The sequence below is a fragment of the Zosterops lateralis genome, assembly GCF_965231275.1.
Source record: "Zosterops lateralis genome assembly, chromosome: 6".
NCBI lineage: Eukaryota > Metazoa > Chordata > Aves > Passeriformes > Zosteropidae > Zosterops > Zosterops lateralis.
This window is the reverse complement of record NC_139761.1, coordinates 25,236,232-25,252,052: the sequence shown is the minus strand read 5'-3', so window position 1 is coordinate 25,252,052 and position 15,821 is coordinate 25,236,232. Positions and strand designations below refer to the sequence as shown.

The window sequence follows — 15,821 nt, the reverse complement described above, 5'->3', positions numbered from 1 at the left end:
CGCAAATCCACCACACAGACCAAAAAACATGCAGTGTCGAGACCTGAGAGCACTGTCATATCTCCACAGCTGCTTCAAAGCTAAGGGAAGGTATCAAGCACAGCAACACAATCCTGCTCTTAATTAAAGCAGGGAAGCGCAGCAATAGTATCACCAGCTTAAGCATCACGCCTCACTTGGATGTATTTGTTTAATGGAGTTTATTACCCTGGTTTTGGGTTCAAAAATGCACAAACAAACCCCACCAACACCAAACAAAAAGAAGTATTTATTTTTAAATATACTTACCTTGCACCATTATTTCTAAGTACTTCCACTGTTTCACCAACAAAATACCGATCCTTGACATAAGCAAAGATTTCATCACAGATCTCATGAAGTCGGGTGCGATGGGTAAGGGTGGCCAAGTAGAGAACTGGAATGATGAGTGCCTCTGGAAAACTTTGAAGATTATGTCTGGCTTTCTTCTCTGATTCCAGAGCTTCCTGATATGTGAGTCCTGGTTTACCCGTGACAGCACAGCTCCACACAAGGCTGTTGCACAGAATGGTGCGTTCAAAAAAATCACTGGAAAGGAGGAAAAGTTGGAGGGGGAAGAAAGAGAGAAAACAGTTAAGTTCTGACTAACATTTTAAACTTGCTCACAGTTAATACAGTAGCAAATTGCAAATTTCTTTGACAAGCATGAAATGCAAAAGCAGCTCTACTCCTCTACAGTTTGTAGATATTAAGAGTTATTTGCCATTTTTCAGCCACGGCATAGTAAATTGCTACTGTACAACTGAAGTCTCCTCTCATTACAGACTACAGTAAGAGACTCAAGAACTAGAAATGCTGCAAACAAATATTCATGTATAAGAAGCCTTTTGCATAATAATCACACTGAATTTAATAGGTGTCATATCATACTCGCATCTCCCCCATTTCCACAAATATTTGCAAGACGAGTGTCTAAAACTGTACAAACACGAAGTAACTTTACGATCACAGAAACATGTTGCAACTTGAATAAGTTCCAGATTTTGAGTGCCTTAACTCACAAATGAAAAGATGGGAGAGGTAAAAAATTAATGTCAAGTAGTTCTCTAAATAGTTTTTATTCCTTCACTGTTTGCATAGCTCTTACAAAAAAACACTGAACTACTTTTTCCTACAGATTCTTTTCTTCCCTTGTTCCGTTAGTAAATATTGATTCCCCTCCTTCCACGCATTTCCAATTAAGGCCAAAATTGCATTTTTGTTACTGCTTGCTTACTAGCTATTATATTAGAATCAAGAATGAAGAGCTTTCATCAGTCAAAATCTGTACATTTTTAACAGGTATCAGAAGAACAGTTTATTAAAACATTTGCTGAATGAAGTAGATGATGTATCTATTCACAAAGCCATGTTAAAACATATCCTATACTATGGATCAGTGATCAGACAGCAAACCAATCTTTCAATATGCCCCAGTTCAGACAGTGCTTTTATTTGCTTTTACAAATATTAATGGACTAGTATGGATCACACTACTGATCACACATGGCAAACCAAGGTTTGTTTTGTCTTTATCAATCCAACACAGCTATTTCAAAGCACACAGTACTTTCAGTCAACTGCATACTACATGAGATACCTATACTGAAGTTTCATTTCATTCCTTAAAAAAAAAAACAAACAACCAAAACTAAAGCAGAGTGTTCCCATTTTTAAAAGGATAGACCCGTTCAAACAGTTTCTAGTAATGAGGTTGAGAGAATTGGACAGTTCACACCGAGTTTTTTCCTGCAGTCTCCCTGCAAACCCAAGCTGGCAAACGTTCATCAGCGACACTGATGCAGATGACAGTGTTCACTGCAGATGGACAGATGAACCATAACATTTTGTAAATGAAAATGGAAATTTCAGATTGAGGACAATGAAGGGTCTTGGCTTAGATAATCCTTTCTATATGAGCACAGGATTCCTCTGAGCGAGATATGCTTTAGGAAGAACATCAGCTGCGAGAAGAGGAAAAGAGCAGAAGAGGAAGAGATAAATAAATTATCTGAATAATATTTAATAGCTACAAAATTTCAGATTTTTGTATCATCTGCTATCCTTCTATCTTAATATATTTGATAGTACATGGATAATGTGGGCCTGCTTACTCTAAAGACGAAAAGGAGAAGAACAAAGGAGAGAGAATTAGATAAATTATTCTTCAATATATGAAGAACAGATGGCTGTCAGTCATTCTTTGTGCATCTTTACTGTGTATTATACTTACTTAAACATATTAAAGAACAGGTTAGACAAAAATCTGCTTCATGATTTTGGTTTGGGCTTTTTTGTGAGGTGATAGAATAGATAAAAATGAGATCTCTTCAGGTCTCATCCTGCCCTGTATTTCTGTATTAGACTAACTAATTTTTATGGATGGATATTCAATGGATAAAGTAACACTTACTTCAATCTTCATTCAGCTGTGTTTCTACGTATATTTTTGTGTCTCACTTACCAAAGAGGCTCTTGATAATTATCTTTAGCCATGAATTAGAAAAACCCTCTAAAGAGTTACTAAAACATGTACCAGAATATAATTTTTTTTTTTAAATTATGAAAGTAAAGTTAAAAAAAAAAAAGTCAAGGAGATATCAGAGAGCAAGGCAGAGACAGAGATTCACACTGACAGTGTCCCTTTAAGAACTGCTGTTATTCTTTGTGAGGGGACACCAGGCAGTCATGCTATTTAAAGCTACAGCATTGAACTTAGAGGAGAAAAAAAAATTAAAACACAACGAAAAAAAAATTTAAAAATCCCAATCAACAAACCTCTCTCTATATAAATTTCTCTATAAATTTCTAATCTGTGATTATTACAAGTACAAAATGCTAAGATTACTTTAACTGAAACATATTTGAAGAAAACATGTTCCATTTGCATACGAGCATATTTTGTGTATCTAGTTTCATTCTCCCTCATTTCCTCTTTTGTTTTGTGTGGATTTTTTCCCCTGTGAATTTACAGGGAAGAAAAAAAACAGTGTGAAAAAAACCCTACATTCCATTTTGAAAGCATTATTTAACTATCTTTACCTATAGTGCATCAAAACCATCTGTGGCTTAGTCTGTTAACAGTTTCGCTGCAATGTTTTAAGGATCTCACTTTAACTTGGTTTGTGAGAAAACAAAACCCCACAGTACACCACTAAATATACTCCTTCTGTCCCTGTCTCTCTCCAGTGCACATCGGTTATCACAAAACACTTGACAAAGAACAGACACAACAGCTACCAAACCAAGGGAATGGCAGCAGCAGCAGCAATATCCTTTCCCTTTACTTCAAGGGAAATACTGCCACTGATCATATTCTACATTCAACTTAACTTCGCAACAGCAAGAGCATCTGCTGCTGTATCACATCTGAAGTGTTACCTCTGTCTTTATCCTACAGTATTATGGTTTCTGGGGCTTCCTTACTGGTTCAAGATCTCTGTGACTCTTGACAATATGGAGGAAGAAGTTCATAGAAAATACAGCCACAAAGTTCACTTGTATGGTCACATCTGCATTTGAGAAGTCAAATGCAACTGCAGCACCCTGGTGATGTCCACATCAGCTGAACTACTTGAGGAGCATGGACTAAAAACTAATTTGTCTTCACAGCTGTAATTAACACCAACTTCTCAGCTGGATGCCTCTTTTCATTTAGTTAGTTTTCTATGCAAGGTAAGGTTAACTGTAAAATTATCAGCAAATCATTGAGTAGCAGTTTAATGCCACTACTCAGTAGGTATTTGATAGGAGGGAGTTCATTAACAGAAGCAAAAAAAAAAAAAAATTAATTACAATCTCTGTGCTGACTGCATTTGCAATGGATATAAAATCAGCCTAGAAATTATAGCTGTCTTTTGACTGAACTAACTAAATCTTGATTTTAAGATCTACTGTATCTTTAGTGTGCTTCAAGAACATTCATTGCAAACATTTACTTCCATTCATTTTCATAGCATAAATTAAAAGCAAGTCATTCAGTGTACCACAGGAGGGTAATCAGAGAAGACCAACTGCTTTTCTGGATCAGAGTTTTCTTACAGTCTTGGTCTCCAGAAGTACTCAAGAGTATGTATTACAAATACTGCACAAAACAAGCAAAAGCCCCATGATAAATACATTTATTCCTTAATATCTGTAGCCTAATTATGCATTAAGGAATACATTTAAAGTGATGAGCTTCTCTCCCAGGAAACTGGAAAATTCACCTAATTTAACTAAAGACACTTAAAAAGACTTTTGAAAGATCTCTATTTGACTGTAACCAAGAACCCCACAGGCCAACCTGTAAAGAAGTTTCACTAAGTTTTGAAGATGAAGAGAAACTGCTCTTCCTCCCTCTCTCATATTCTAAAGTGAGAAACATTCCTACCACTGCACAGATACTACTCATCATTGTCTTTTTCTAACTGTCTTCATATACAAGACTTCCCACACTTGAATAGTAGCTTTCTCTGCACATCTATATCAGCTATTAACTTTCACAGACAAGGTGTCAAAGACTGAAGGTAACATCCCACTGGTTCAGTGTGTTTTTCATGCATTCCATATATCTCGTGCACATCCATACTTGATTTTCCTACTGTGACCCCAAGGACTCTCCTTGCTGATCTGTCCCTCTAATCAGGAATGTAACTGAGCAGGAGGAACATCAGCTCTCCCAGTTTCTGTTACTAATGATAAATATAACCTGACATGCTCCCCCCCTTTTGAAAGGGTTACAAAATTATGTGATTGTATTTCAGATTAAAGAGGAAATACATTCTTAACAGGGAAGTCACTTTTCAAAATACTAGTCTTGCCAAATTCTTCTCATATTAGTACAACCATAAAGAGTAATACTAATGTATGATTTCTAATCAACTCTACTAAAGCTGACACAGGCACGAAAGCAGCTTTTCTACACTAAGTTTGTGCTCTGCCAAAAAACCCACCAAACAACCCAACAAAAAACAAACACAAAACCAGCTTGAATCTTAACTGTTTATACTAGTTAAAAGTATTCATATAGTTGATGTATGGGGTGAATTCAGATTATCATATATATCTGTACAGCCCTCTTGATCTAGTTGGACCCTGTAATTTTTAAATTCTCCCCTCAAAAAGTAGATTCAGAGAAGCCCAATTTAGACAATGGCTTTCTTTCATGAAACAGCTAACACAATTTTTAAGAAGTCAGCCCTCCCTATCCCTATTAATCTAACTGCCCTTGCTTGGGCAAAGAAATAGGTAATGTTGTTTTCAGAAGACAGTGTCAATCAGTATCAATCAGCAACCAGAAGAGACAAGGATCACCATTTTTAAAAGTAAAAGATGACCAACCTTACGTTCTCCAGTAGACTATGCCACAGCTAACAGTAACCTAAACTTTCTACCCATCTGTGCCAGAACACTTTGCTAAGTAAACAAAGTATTTTCCAATCCAATGCACCAATTTTACCCAACCTAACAAAAAGAGCCAGAAAATAAAAACAACAAAAACAAACACACTACTAAAAACAAACATACCTCCATACACAAAAAACAAGCATAGCAGAGTTTTCTGCAGAGTCTTCCCAAATACCATATTTTAAGGCCTGACCTCTCAGCTAACCACCTACTGACATTTCTAGGGATGGCCTGTGTGAACACATCTAAATTTACCCCTTAATTCATGAACTTTGGTTAAGTAAGGAATTTGGTCTTTCATACTTTTTAATGACAACACCTCTGCACTATAAATAAGCCTGTCAGAATACCTGAAATAGTCACCAAACATTCTGAGGACAGACATTTTAAAAGGATACTTTTCATACTGAAATTTTAATAAAACTACATGTACCTGAAATGTATTTCCCTGCAGTTATCAACAAATACATTAGAGCCATCTAATGATGAGATAATTATTGTAACCAGAAAAGCAGCTTCAAAATATCAGAAGCTGGGGGAGAAGGACGTAATTCCTACAGAAACAGGAGGCCATCACCCCTCCCCTGCTAGGTTCCTATACACCCTATAAGGAAAACACTCCTTACAGAACTCCCAGCAACATGTTCAGCACCCCTAGAGTGTATAGCTCAGCGAACAGTACGTACCCTTCAAAGTTACCTAATCCAGCTTCTTTCAAATTTTAATAAGTGAAGAGTATTTGAGCAACAAAAACAAGTCTAAACATGAAAAAGATTAAAGTGTGCTTTTATTTCACATGTTGCAAATGAAAAGTATTTTAGATTTCACCTCATTAGTCTGCACATCTTTAAAGAATTATAGTTTGGATGCAAGGGCCTTTTGTAGGTGGAGATGGTACTGGATCAGACCAGTGGTGAAAACGCGTAATTTATCGGCTTTTGAGAAACGTCTTGCTAAATACTTTCTGCCCATTGTTCTTACAAGCGGTGGAGCGGCTGCAAGTTCGGGACTACCCGTGCCATTCAACCGTTAACGGGAATTTCACCAATCCCCTTCAGCTTTGTACACGCGGAAAATAAAAAAGAATAAGAAAAACCAAGGGGGGGGGGGGGAGGGGGGGAGGGAAAAAGAAAAAAAGCGATGGGAAGAGCGAAAAGCCTCGCTAATAAAAAGGCTCCTGAGGGGACAGGTGCGCTGGCCGGGCTTCAGGCGGGTTTAACCCCGGCCGTGTGGCCCGGCCCGGGAGGCTCCGGCGGCGGACCCCGGCCCCGGGACAGGTGCAGCGTCCCGCGCCCGCCGCGCTCCCCGCCGGCCATTTGCACCCGGGCCGGCTCCCGCCGAGGCGGGGCGAGCGCGGCCCCGGGCGGCGCGGAGAGGCGAGGCCCGGCAGCGAGGGGTTAACCGCGCCGGGAGCCGGCCGGCCGGCCGGGGAGACAAGCGGGCCCGGCAGCCGGTGCCCCCCGCCCGGCCCGGCCCGGCCGTCACCACAACAATGGGGCGAGCGGCACAGGCCGGGCGGGCCGGCTGAAGGCCCGTTCCGCGGGGCGGCCTAGCGCCCTCGACACGCGGCTGCCGGCGGGGGCGGGCGGCACGGACAGCCCCAGCCCCAGCCCGGCAGACGCTCGTTGCCGCCCGCCGCCTCCCACACGCGCAACTTTCACTTCCCCGGCGGGGGCAGGGGCGGCGGGAGGAGGGGGACAGCAGCCGGCTGTCTGCCTTCCCCGCGGGTGAAGGGGGCTGCGGGTGCCCCCGCCGAGGAGGGGCAGGGATTCCCTCTGCCCCGGGCAGGAGATCCTCCCTCCTTCCCCCACCCCCCTGGCCGGGCACGGGCTCGGCGCCAGGCGCGGTCCCCTCACGCCCCCGGCCAGGCTCCCCGCAGCGACCCGGGGAATCCCCTCTCCCCCCTCCCTCCCTCCCTCCCTGCCCGCCCGCCCAGGTGTCAGAGCCGTGGGGCTCCGGGCGCTCCCCGCCCGCCGCCGCCGGAGCGCGGGGGGGCCAGCGCAGGGCGGACATGGGGACGCGGACACCGACACGGGGCTGTTCCTTACTCGTAGTTCCTGAAGATCTCGTTAGTGACCCTGCAGTAGAAAACGCGCTCGTCCGGCCGGAGGTCGGCGGGGGGCTTCACCCTCACGAAGGGCTTTCGGTGCAGCAGCGGCATCGCCCCGCTCCCGGCTCTCTTCCTACCCCAGGATCGGCTTCAGGGGGGTAGGGGGAAAGATAAGATTAAAAAAAAAATAAATAAAACCACGGAGAGATTAAGCGAGGCAGCGGCGTCCAGCAGCCCGGGGAGGAGGGAGCGGGCCCGGCGTGTCCCTCCTCCCGGGGGAGCCGGGGCAGGCGGAGCGGAGCGGCGGCGGGGCCCGGCGGAGCCTTTTGTGTGCCCGACACGCCGTTGCCTGCCTGGGACTGCCTGCGCGCGGACCAACGGCGGCACCTTCCTCCGCCTCCGCCCGCCTCACAATGGGGCCATGACGCCGAGCGCCGGGCGGAGGCGGCAACCCCCGCGCCGGCCGCGCAACGTGCTCGGCCCGGGGATACCCCGGCCGCGCTTTGTCTCCCGCGGCGCCCTTGCCTCCGGGGCACCCCCTTTCCCCCGCCTCTGACCCGCACACGCCGGGCCGGACACCAACTTCACTCCCCCGCCGCCTCCGCCTCCTCCTCCTCCTCCTCTCCGCAAAGCAAACACCCAGGAGGGGCACCGCCGACCACTTATCTTCCTCCTTCCCTCCCCGCTGCCCGACTGGGGTCCTGGCCCTTCCCGCCCCGCGCCTGGCCCCGGCCCAGGGCTGCCGGGCTCGGCGGGACGGGGGCAGCCCGGCCTCGGGCCTGTCCGCCGGGCTCCCTGCCCTCCTGCCCTGCCCTCCGGCCCCTCCTGCCCACCTGGTGCGGTGCGGGCCGCGCTCGCCGCTCGCCCGGTGCGGAGCGCGCTCCCCTCGCCGCGTTTCTTCCCTTTCCCCGGCGCCCCCCCCCCCCCCGCCGGCTCCTGGGAAGTTTTTGATCTACTTCTTCAAGCCCTCAATCAGGAAGAGCTGCGGGGAGGAGCCTTCCCCTGCTCTCCCCTACATCTTTATTGGCCGCTCGGTGCCTTGCAGCGTGTGTCACACAGGAAGACAGCGAGCTACATTATTAATTAATGGCTGAGAGGGCGCATCCTCCATTTTTGAATTATCAGCCGGAGCCCTCCGGCGCGGGGGGTGAGCCCGGGGGAAGGCGGCTCTCCCGGCGGCCGGGCCGGGCCGGGCCGGGCTGCGGGCGGCACAGGCACAGCCACACAGGCACAGCCACACAGTGCCCGCGGCTCCGCCAGCGCCTCAGCAGCCGGTGCCGAGCGGCCGCCGAGCAGCCCTGAGAGCCCGGCGAGACCCCCCGCCCGGGCCCGAGCCGCCCCCTGTGCCCTGGGTACCTGCCCCGCGGTGGGGATGGGGGATCCCCGGCGGCTCCGGCGTTTGACAGGGCAGGGCGGAGGGCGCAGGGCCGGGCACGCCGCTCGCTCTCGGTTCCAGCCCCAGCCGCGGTGCTGCCGGCGCGGGCGGGGGCGGGCGGCTCTGCTGTGCACAAAGTGCGATTATATATGATTAGGATGAGCATGGAGGTTGTACGTGGGCCCCCTAACAAACACTGCTTTTCCTTTTCCTTCCAGTTCACCGAAAATGTCATCAAATGGTTTCATTAGTGTATTCATTTTTCACCACTTTTTTTTTTTTTAAGCACTAATGCATTTACAGTGTCTCTGGTAATTAAAACTGGAGTATTAAATTAATTGTGTTCCTAAGAGTGCCAACCAGCTTGGAAGACAAAAACCACAGAAAGTCCACATCCATTATAATTCATTACAACTACGTGCAGTGTTTATATTAAAAAATCTACAGAATAACCGTAGAAAGTCCTTAGAACTATTAAGGTGATTAACATCTGAAGGCTGATACCTAAATAATTCAACAACTGAAAACACCGTTCCTGCAAATGAAAGTGCTGTGCTGTTTCCTGCACCTGTGCATGGTTTGCTTTCTTCTGCAGGTGAAGGCAGCAATCGGCACTGCTGCAGCATGTGTGACTGAAACGTTGAAGAATGTCTACATACAATCTGTTAATAGCTTTATTTTTAAAAGATCATGTTTTAATCAAAAGCACTGAGAAATGTTAATGTTCATTCCTCAAATCAAGTTTACAAAGCTTGACCTGCAAACCAGGTTAACTCCTGAGTCCAAATTTTCATTTGCCAGCTGGCTCTCCTTTCAGTTTTTAATTTCTTTCTAGCAAAGGGCACAAATGCTGCTTGAATTAATGCACTGTATCTAACATCTGGTAATTTTTAGTCTACTTCACTTCAAAACTGTATAGTATGCCATGCTTATGACATTTAGTGTTGCCAGCTCTTAGGGTTGCAGCAATTTTGCAACACTTAGCTTTGTTTTAAGCTCTTTAGCAGATGCAATTAAATTGAGACCTCAGGTCACTTTAAAAATAATTATGTTCCTAAATCTCAAGTTTGAGAAAAATGCTGGAATATGCAGCCCCAAAAGGTTTACGAATTAGGAGGGAAAGAAAAGCTTTGAGCTTCAAATTTTTGTAAATCTTATTTTTAAGCCAGTATCATGATGTTTGGGAACCTGGCTGCTTTTTTTTCATGCTTATATTGTCAGCACAGCATTATTTTAGCACTAGTTGGTATCCATGAAAAATGCATGAGCTGATAGAACTGTGACATCAAAAGCAAATTCCCTTTTCCTCTTTGCTCTCTCTTGCCCTTTTTCTCTTTTCTTCTCACCTTTTCCTCCTCCTCGTGTTCTTCCCCCCTCATTATTCCCTCGGTGATTTTCTAGTGAACAGATCCTAACTGAGTAATGGGGTTGGACTGTGTGTTCATATTCTTAGGACAGAAAGGAGCAGTTCATTTAGTTTTCACCTTTGTTCTTTAAAATCTACAAATCTTCTTCCAATAAGGTCAGGAGGACCTAGAACAAGTTTTTATGGCGCCAGCTAAATGTCTACTAAGTGGGCATTGAGAAATCAACATAAAATAATTCTGAAACATCAGAAAAAGCTTACTTTCCTTCCACAGGAATATTTCTTTTATTTTAACAATATGTTTAGTCTTTGCAAGAATTTGGGACTTTTTAACAAATTACTGAAAGTAGTTTTAATTCAAGATGTGGGAATGGGATGATTGGTAACATTCAGTGGGGTTGTTGATGTGGATTTTACCACAAAACAGCAAAAAATGAAGCAGCTTTCTTTTTAGAAGATTACTTATACACTAACAGATATATTAAACATAGCTCTCTAGTCAGGGAAATTGCAGTTCTCATTCACAGAACTTTAAAAATAGTTGTATTTGGAACATAAAACCTTATAAAACACTTGGTCTTTATGCTTTACAAAGGTAGAACAATTTCCTAGGGACAGAGTCAGCCAGGCTTGGGGCAGCCTCCCTCACCCCTGCCCAGCTGCTCCATCAAAGCTTCCCACAATCTGAAAATTTTATATTTCTTTTCACTGGATTCTTCCAGTATTAGAGATTCGTTTCCTTTTCCCATTTCTTCCCCTCTTTAAACTACCAAGAACTGCTTTACACAAAGATGCTCCAAAAGTTTTATTCAACTATGTCCATTACAAAATAATTCCATATATGTCTTGTTATTCTGGAAAAAGTAGAGCACATGCAATATTTTACTAAAGGATTATCACTTTTAAATCACACTTAAATTTATGTTGGAATAATATATCTTCAAATCATATACTTGGAAAAGTGCAAAAGGGGAATTTTTACTCAGTTTTACCTATTTATCATGAAACTGGGAGAGTATTTTCTGCAGTGTGTTTAGCCACTTGCTCTCTTGGTTTTTTTGTTCTTTTTATTTTTTCCCCAAAGTTGCCAGCTTTGTTCTCTCAAAGTTTTTTGTGAAGTTAGAGAAAAAAATAGTTGGATTTCTTCATAAAGAACATCCTTGGACCTTGAATGGTATACTAGGCTCTCAACTCTTATTTTTGTAAAAAACATATGGTTGAAAAGATAAATGTGAAAATGTGTAAATGATAGATTGCTAGTGAGTTGTTCTGTCAAATTACATGATACCAATGATGCCTACCTTTTTCCCAGTTTATTAGATCATATATAAAGGGAGAAGTGTAGCATATAGGTAAGCATTGACCCATTTTAATGCAGTAAGTAGATTCTGGGGGACTAGTGTCATCCCTTTCAGTTCCAAACACTGTTTTGAAAATCCTTAATTTCTGTAATGTAAACATTAACCACAGATCACTTTTTTAAAGCTTAGGGCACCCAGCAAAATATTTATCCAGTTAAGCATTTTATAACTTACTGATACAGCTTTTTTGTTTCACCTTTTGCCCTTTCTCTGTCACCTTGCTAAGTCGATTCACTCTTTTGATCATATATCTTTATTTAAACTTTAAGCTATGTGAGCAAATGTGTTAGTTTTATCAATCCAGCTGTGGGTAACAGTAACATTTGGTCTATTGTCTTTTACTGGCTGTAAAGCACTTTGTTCAGTGTTTAATAACATACTCACTTATAAATAACATTCTTCAGTCAAAAAAAGAAACCGTGGAAGAAGTACATATGATTTTGCACAACACATTTAATCTTTCTTTCATTCTGGTGCAGTTATATTTCAACATGCTTTGAAAGTAGTTCTGGTATCAGAAGAACAGGAGGTTCCTTATTCTGAAGCTGCTGGGGTGCATTCATTACTTCGTTGCTTTCATGAGTCACAAATAAAGGTAAAGAATCAACCCCTGTTGACAGTGAATTTTTTTGTGTGGTCACAGTTTTTTGTGGTATTTTAATAACCTTACAACAGGCATTCCACAGTTGCAAATGCAGGCAAAATTGTTGGGTCTGTTCCTATCATAGAGGGCGGTAAGTTGTGGCTGGAGTCTGCTTTGGCCCTTGCCGAGCTTAAAGAACACCCAGTACAGCAAAGCCCATCCCTCAACAAGCCCTCAGGAGCACTGGGATGTTTCTTACATCACTGGATTCATTCTGTGGAAAGGCATTCCATGTTCTTAATTTTTTTTTTCACAGTTTAATAGGATTTAGACATACGGTTCTCACTGCTTTTAATGGATAGTGCATGTTTAATATCTGTTGAACTGTAGAAATTAAGAGGTACATTCCTTTAAAGTTTAATCATATCCTATTTTTTCTCTCTCAGAAAATACTATTAAAGGTATTTAAGCTGATAACTTTATACTAGTGGGGAGGAACTCTGACCTTATCTGCTTTACAGCAATGACCATGTATGATTGGCCTCTAACCTGGTTACAAAATGATAAAATGATGTTGTGAAACCTCTATTCATTTCCTAATAGTGTCTCTGAAACCAGCTTAAACTCTGAGAGGATTGCCTACTGCATTTTCTCTCTTACAGTTGCAGTGCACAGGATACAGAGTATTGACACTACTGTAATTTTCTTACACTAAAATATGCTGAATTTCTATTGCTAACTAATATTTAGAATGAATGATGGCTGATTAAGGTTTTTGAATGAATGAATGATGGGCAGATTTGCTAATTTTTGCTACATATGCACATTGTCACTACTGGAGCATTGTATGGCATTTTACAATAGACTTAAATATCCTGCATCAGCCTGCTTGAAACCTGGGTCTGTATCATTAAGATATTCTTTGTACAGTCAAATTTAAGATTGGAAACTCTCAAGCTGCATAATACTAACCTGCCATTTACTAACTTTGCATTTATCTTATTTGAATTGCTTACATTGAACACCTTTCTGTCTAGCAATGAACTATAATAGAACAAAAAATTTCAAGTATGTTGCTATATGATTTTATTATATGACTGTATAGTCCCAACATGTTTGTTTGTTTGTTTGTTTTGTGGGTTTTTTTGTCACTGAGATTAGACAAACCTGCTCGCATATTGAAATGATCCCATGCAGTGCAATTTCTGTTGAGGAGCCCATGAAAAGAAGTTGGCCCAGTAGCTGATCTGGGTTATTTAGTCAGAGTTTACAGTGATGACTCAATCTGAAGCATATACATCTGCTCAATCAAATACAGACCGTGCTGGATTTTCTTTGAGTCATTCATTTGACAAATGTGATGACTCACCACTGTGACCAGTATTCTGACAGTGTGAGACTCCTTTGGCCTCCACCTTATTTTCTTCTGTCTTGATTCTCATCTCTAACAGAAGACCTTAAAAGCTAAGGTAAAGAGGGCAACTATACAGGCATCCTTGTGATGGTAGATCCCAGATAAGAGCAGGATTGGAAAGAGAGAGTAGCTGGCTGATGAAGACTCTGGATGTCTCCCCACCTGACAACACGTGAGTGAGTCATGGTGTGTACAGGTGGGACAGCCCCACCACGATGTCTCTGCTCATGCTCAGACCTCTTCAGCCAAGGTAGACGAGGGCTGGAGTAAACTGGTCGCTTGCTCTGCGTACACAGCAAGCTTCAGTTTTGATTTCATGTTTTTACAGGAAGCTCTAAGCCTGCTGAGTCCAACATCTGGAGGAGAGCCAACCATACTAATCACAGCCACAGAATATAATCCTCAGGGGAATGCTATACTCCAGGGAAATCCTCTGAAAGGAGAGTTCCTCAGGCTCAAGCCCAAATGATCATTCTCCGTTCTCCCACAGATCCAGGGACAGACGTGTTTTAGGTAGACACAACTGTCCAAAATACCCGTGCTGGGGCATCACATCCAAGGGAAAGTGAGATACTGACAGAATTTCTACATTTCTTAAAAGTCAGGCACTCCTAAATATGTCTGTTTTATATAAAGCATACATGTAGAGCAGAATTAAAGGAAACAAACTTTAAAGGTGGTAAGTCTAGTGCATACTTAAGTCTTGCTCTCCTTAAGAGACTTAGGACAGCTGGAAAGTTATTTGGATTGTTACCATACAGTTGCTAAGCCTTCATAGCACGGAGGAAAATTTTTGTTACTAGTTCCAATTTAGTGCACAATTGATAGAATGAAATTGCTAGTTTCAGGACCGTATTAATTAAGAACCAACAATTATTTTCGTTTTAATTTCCAGTCATCCAAGAAGTTCTTAGACAAAAAGCAAAGACAAGGGTAATCCTAAGACTACCTTCACCATGGAACTTACAGACTACAGTGTGGATACAGATATAAAGTTGCTAAAATGCTATATCTACATAGTTTTTTGTTCTATAGGAACACTTTCTAGGGATTCAATGTATCATATATCTCTAAATGTACTCATGTTTAAGGTTGAATTGGTATAAATATCTCAGCCTAAAATACATGTTAAAAGTTTGCATCCTTGTTATAATTACAGAATGTTGCAAAACATTGCATATAAACCCATATTTACAGAGACAGGAGCACTTAAACCAACATACCAACCACTGTGTTGCCCCAGAAATCAGAAAGTTACTTTTAATGGCAAGCTACCTTTAGTGCAAAAAGAAAAGAGTTATCTACAGCTCTGCCTGGTCCTTATTGGATGGAGTGGATAAGACCCCTCCTTAAAAATAGCTTTCATTTACACTCTGTACCACTGACTCATTTGAGGTACAGTGAAATAAATGCAGCTGATAATGAGAAAATGAGAAAATGTGCAATGTATTTATTTTACACCTTATCCCAGTAAGTATCCCCACTAAAGTCAGTACCAAGAAGAAAGGTTTAAAAGGTCAGATCAAGTTTAAAAATGCCCATGCCTTCACATTACTGCTCTGAATTACCTTGATTTTTATTTTCGAATGTTTGTGAGTGGATGTGAGTTGTGCCTCTGTGACAAACCTGAAGTTCAGTGAGAGAATTTCCTTCTTCACAGATAGATTTTTAACCATGCAAGGCAAATGCATGACCACAGGTCTCCATTTCTTGCCTGTTGTGCAACTGAGAGTTTAGCAGCAAAAGGAGTTACAACCTCAGCATTATCTAAGACTTGTGCATATTGCATGCGTACATGCTTGGATAACGTTTAGCAGCTGACACAAGTTGAAATGAAACACTTCCTCCCCCCACCCCCAATAATAATTCTTTCACACTGTCTAAAAGAATCTCCTTGGCAGGAAGACAGTTTGTCAGAAAATCAGGAGGAGGAAAGGGAAAGGTATTCCAGGAAGGACAGCTCATGTCTGTGCCAATGGCGGGATTCTCAGTATGTTCTACAACAGCCCATGAGTACAGCCCATCTCTGAGTCCAAAACATATGGATTATTATTAACGGTCATGTAAAGCCTGGTTACAAAATGTGGTGACTTTCCAAACAGCTTTGTAGACCCAAATAGAAGCAGTGCTCTTTGTCTGGCAAAGCTCAGTCCAACTGTGTGAATGAGGAAATGCTGCCAGAGGAGTTTTATTCACTGCCATTAATTTGTTTCTATTAGGTTGACATTGCCACCCTGGTGGGCAGCACTTCACAGCCTGGCCTGTC

At 42.8% G+C, this 15,821-nt stretch overlaps 1 protein-coding gene across 2 annotated transcripts in view; it reads right to left on the bottom strand.

Moving 5' to 3' along the window:
* Positions 1-8,065, bottom strand: part of BAZ1A (bromodomain adjacent to zinc finger domain 1A) — a 64,222-nt gene extending 56,157 nt beyond the window's left edge. The window contains exons 1-2 of one of the 2 annotated variants that reach the window (XM_083862948.1): positions 7,455-8,065; positions 289-567 (exon numbers count right to left, since the gene is read on the bottom strand). In XM_083862948.1, the coding sequence (XP_083719074.1) occupies positions 289-567; positions 7,455-7,567 (392 nt within the window). In that variant the 5' untranslated portion in view covers positions 7,568-8,065. The remainder of the gene's footprint in view (positions 1-288; positions 568-7,454) is intronic. The other variant, XM_083862947.1, reaches the window with a different exon arrangement.
* Positions 8,066-15,821: the final 7,756 nt, after the last annotated feature.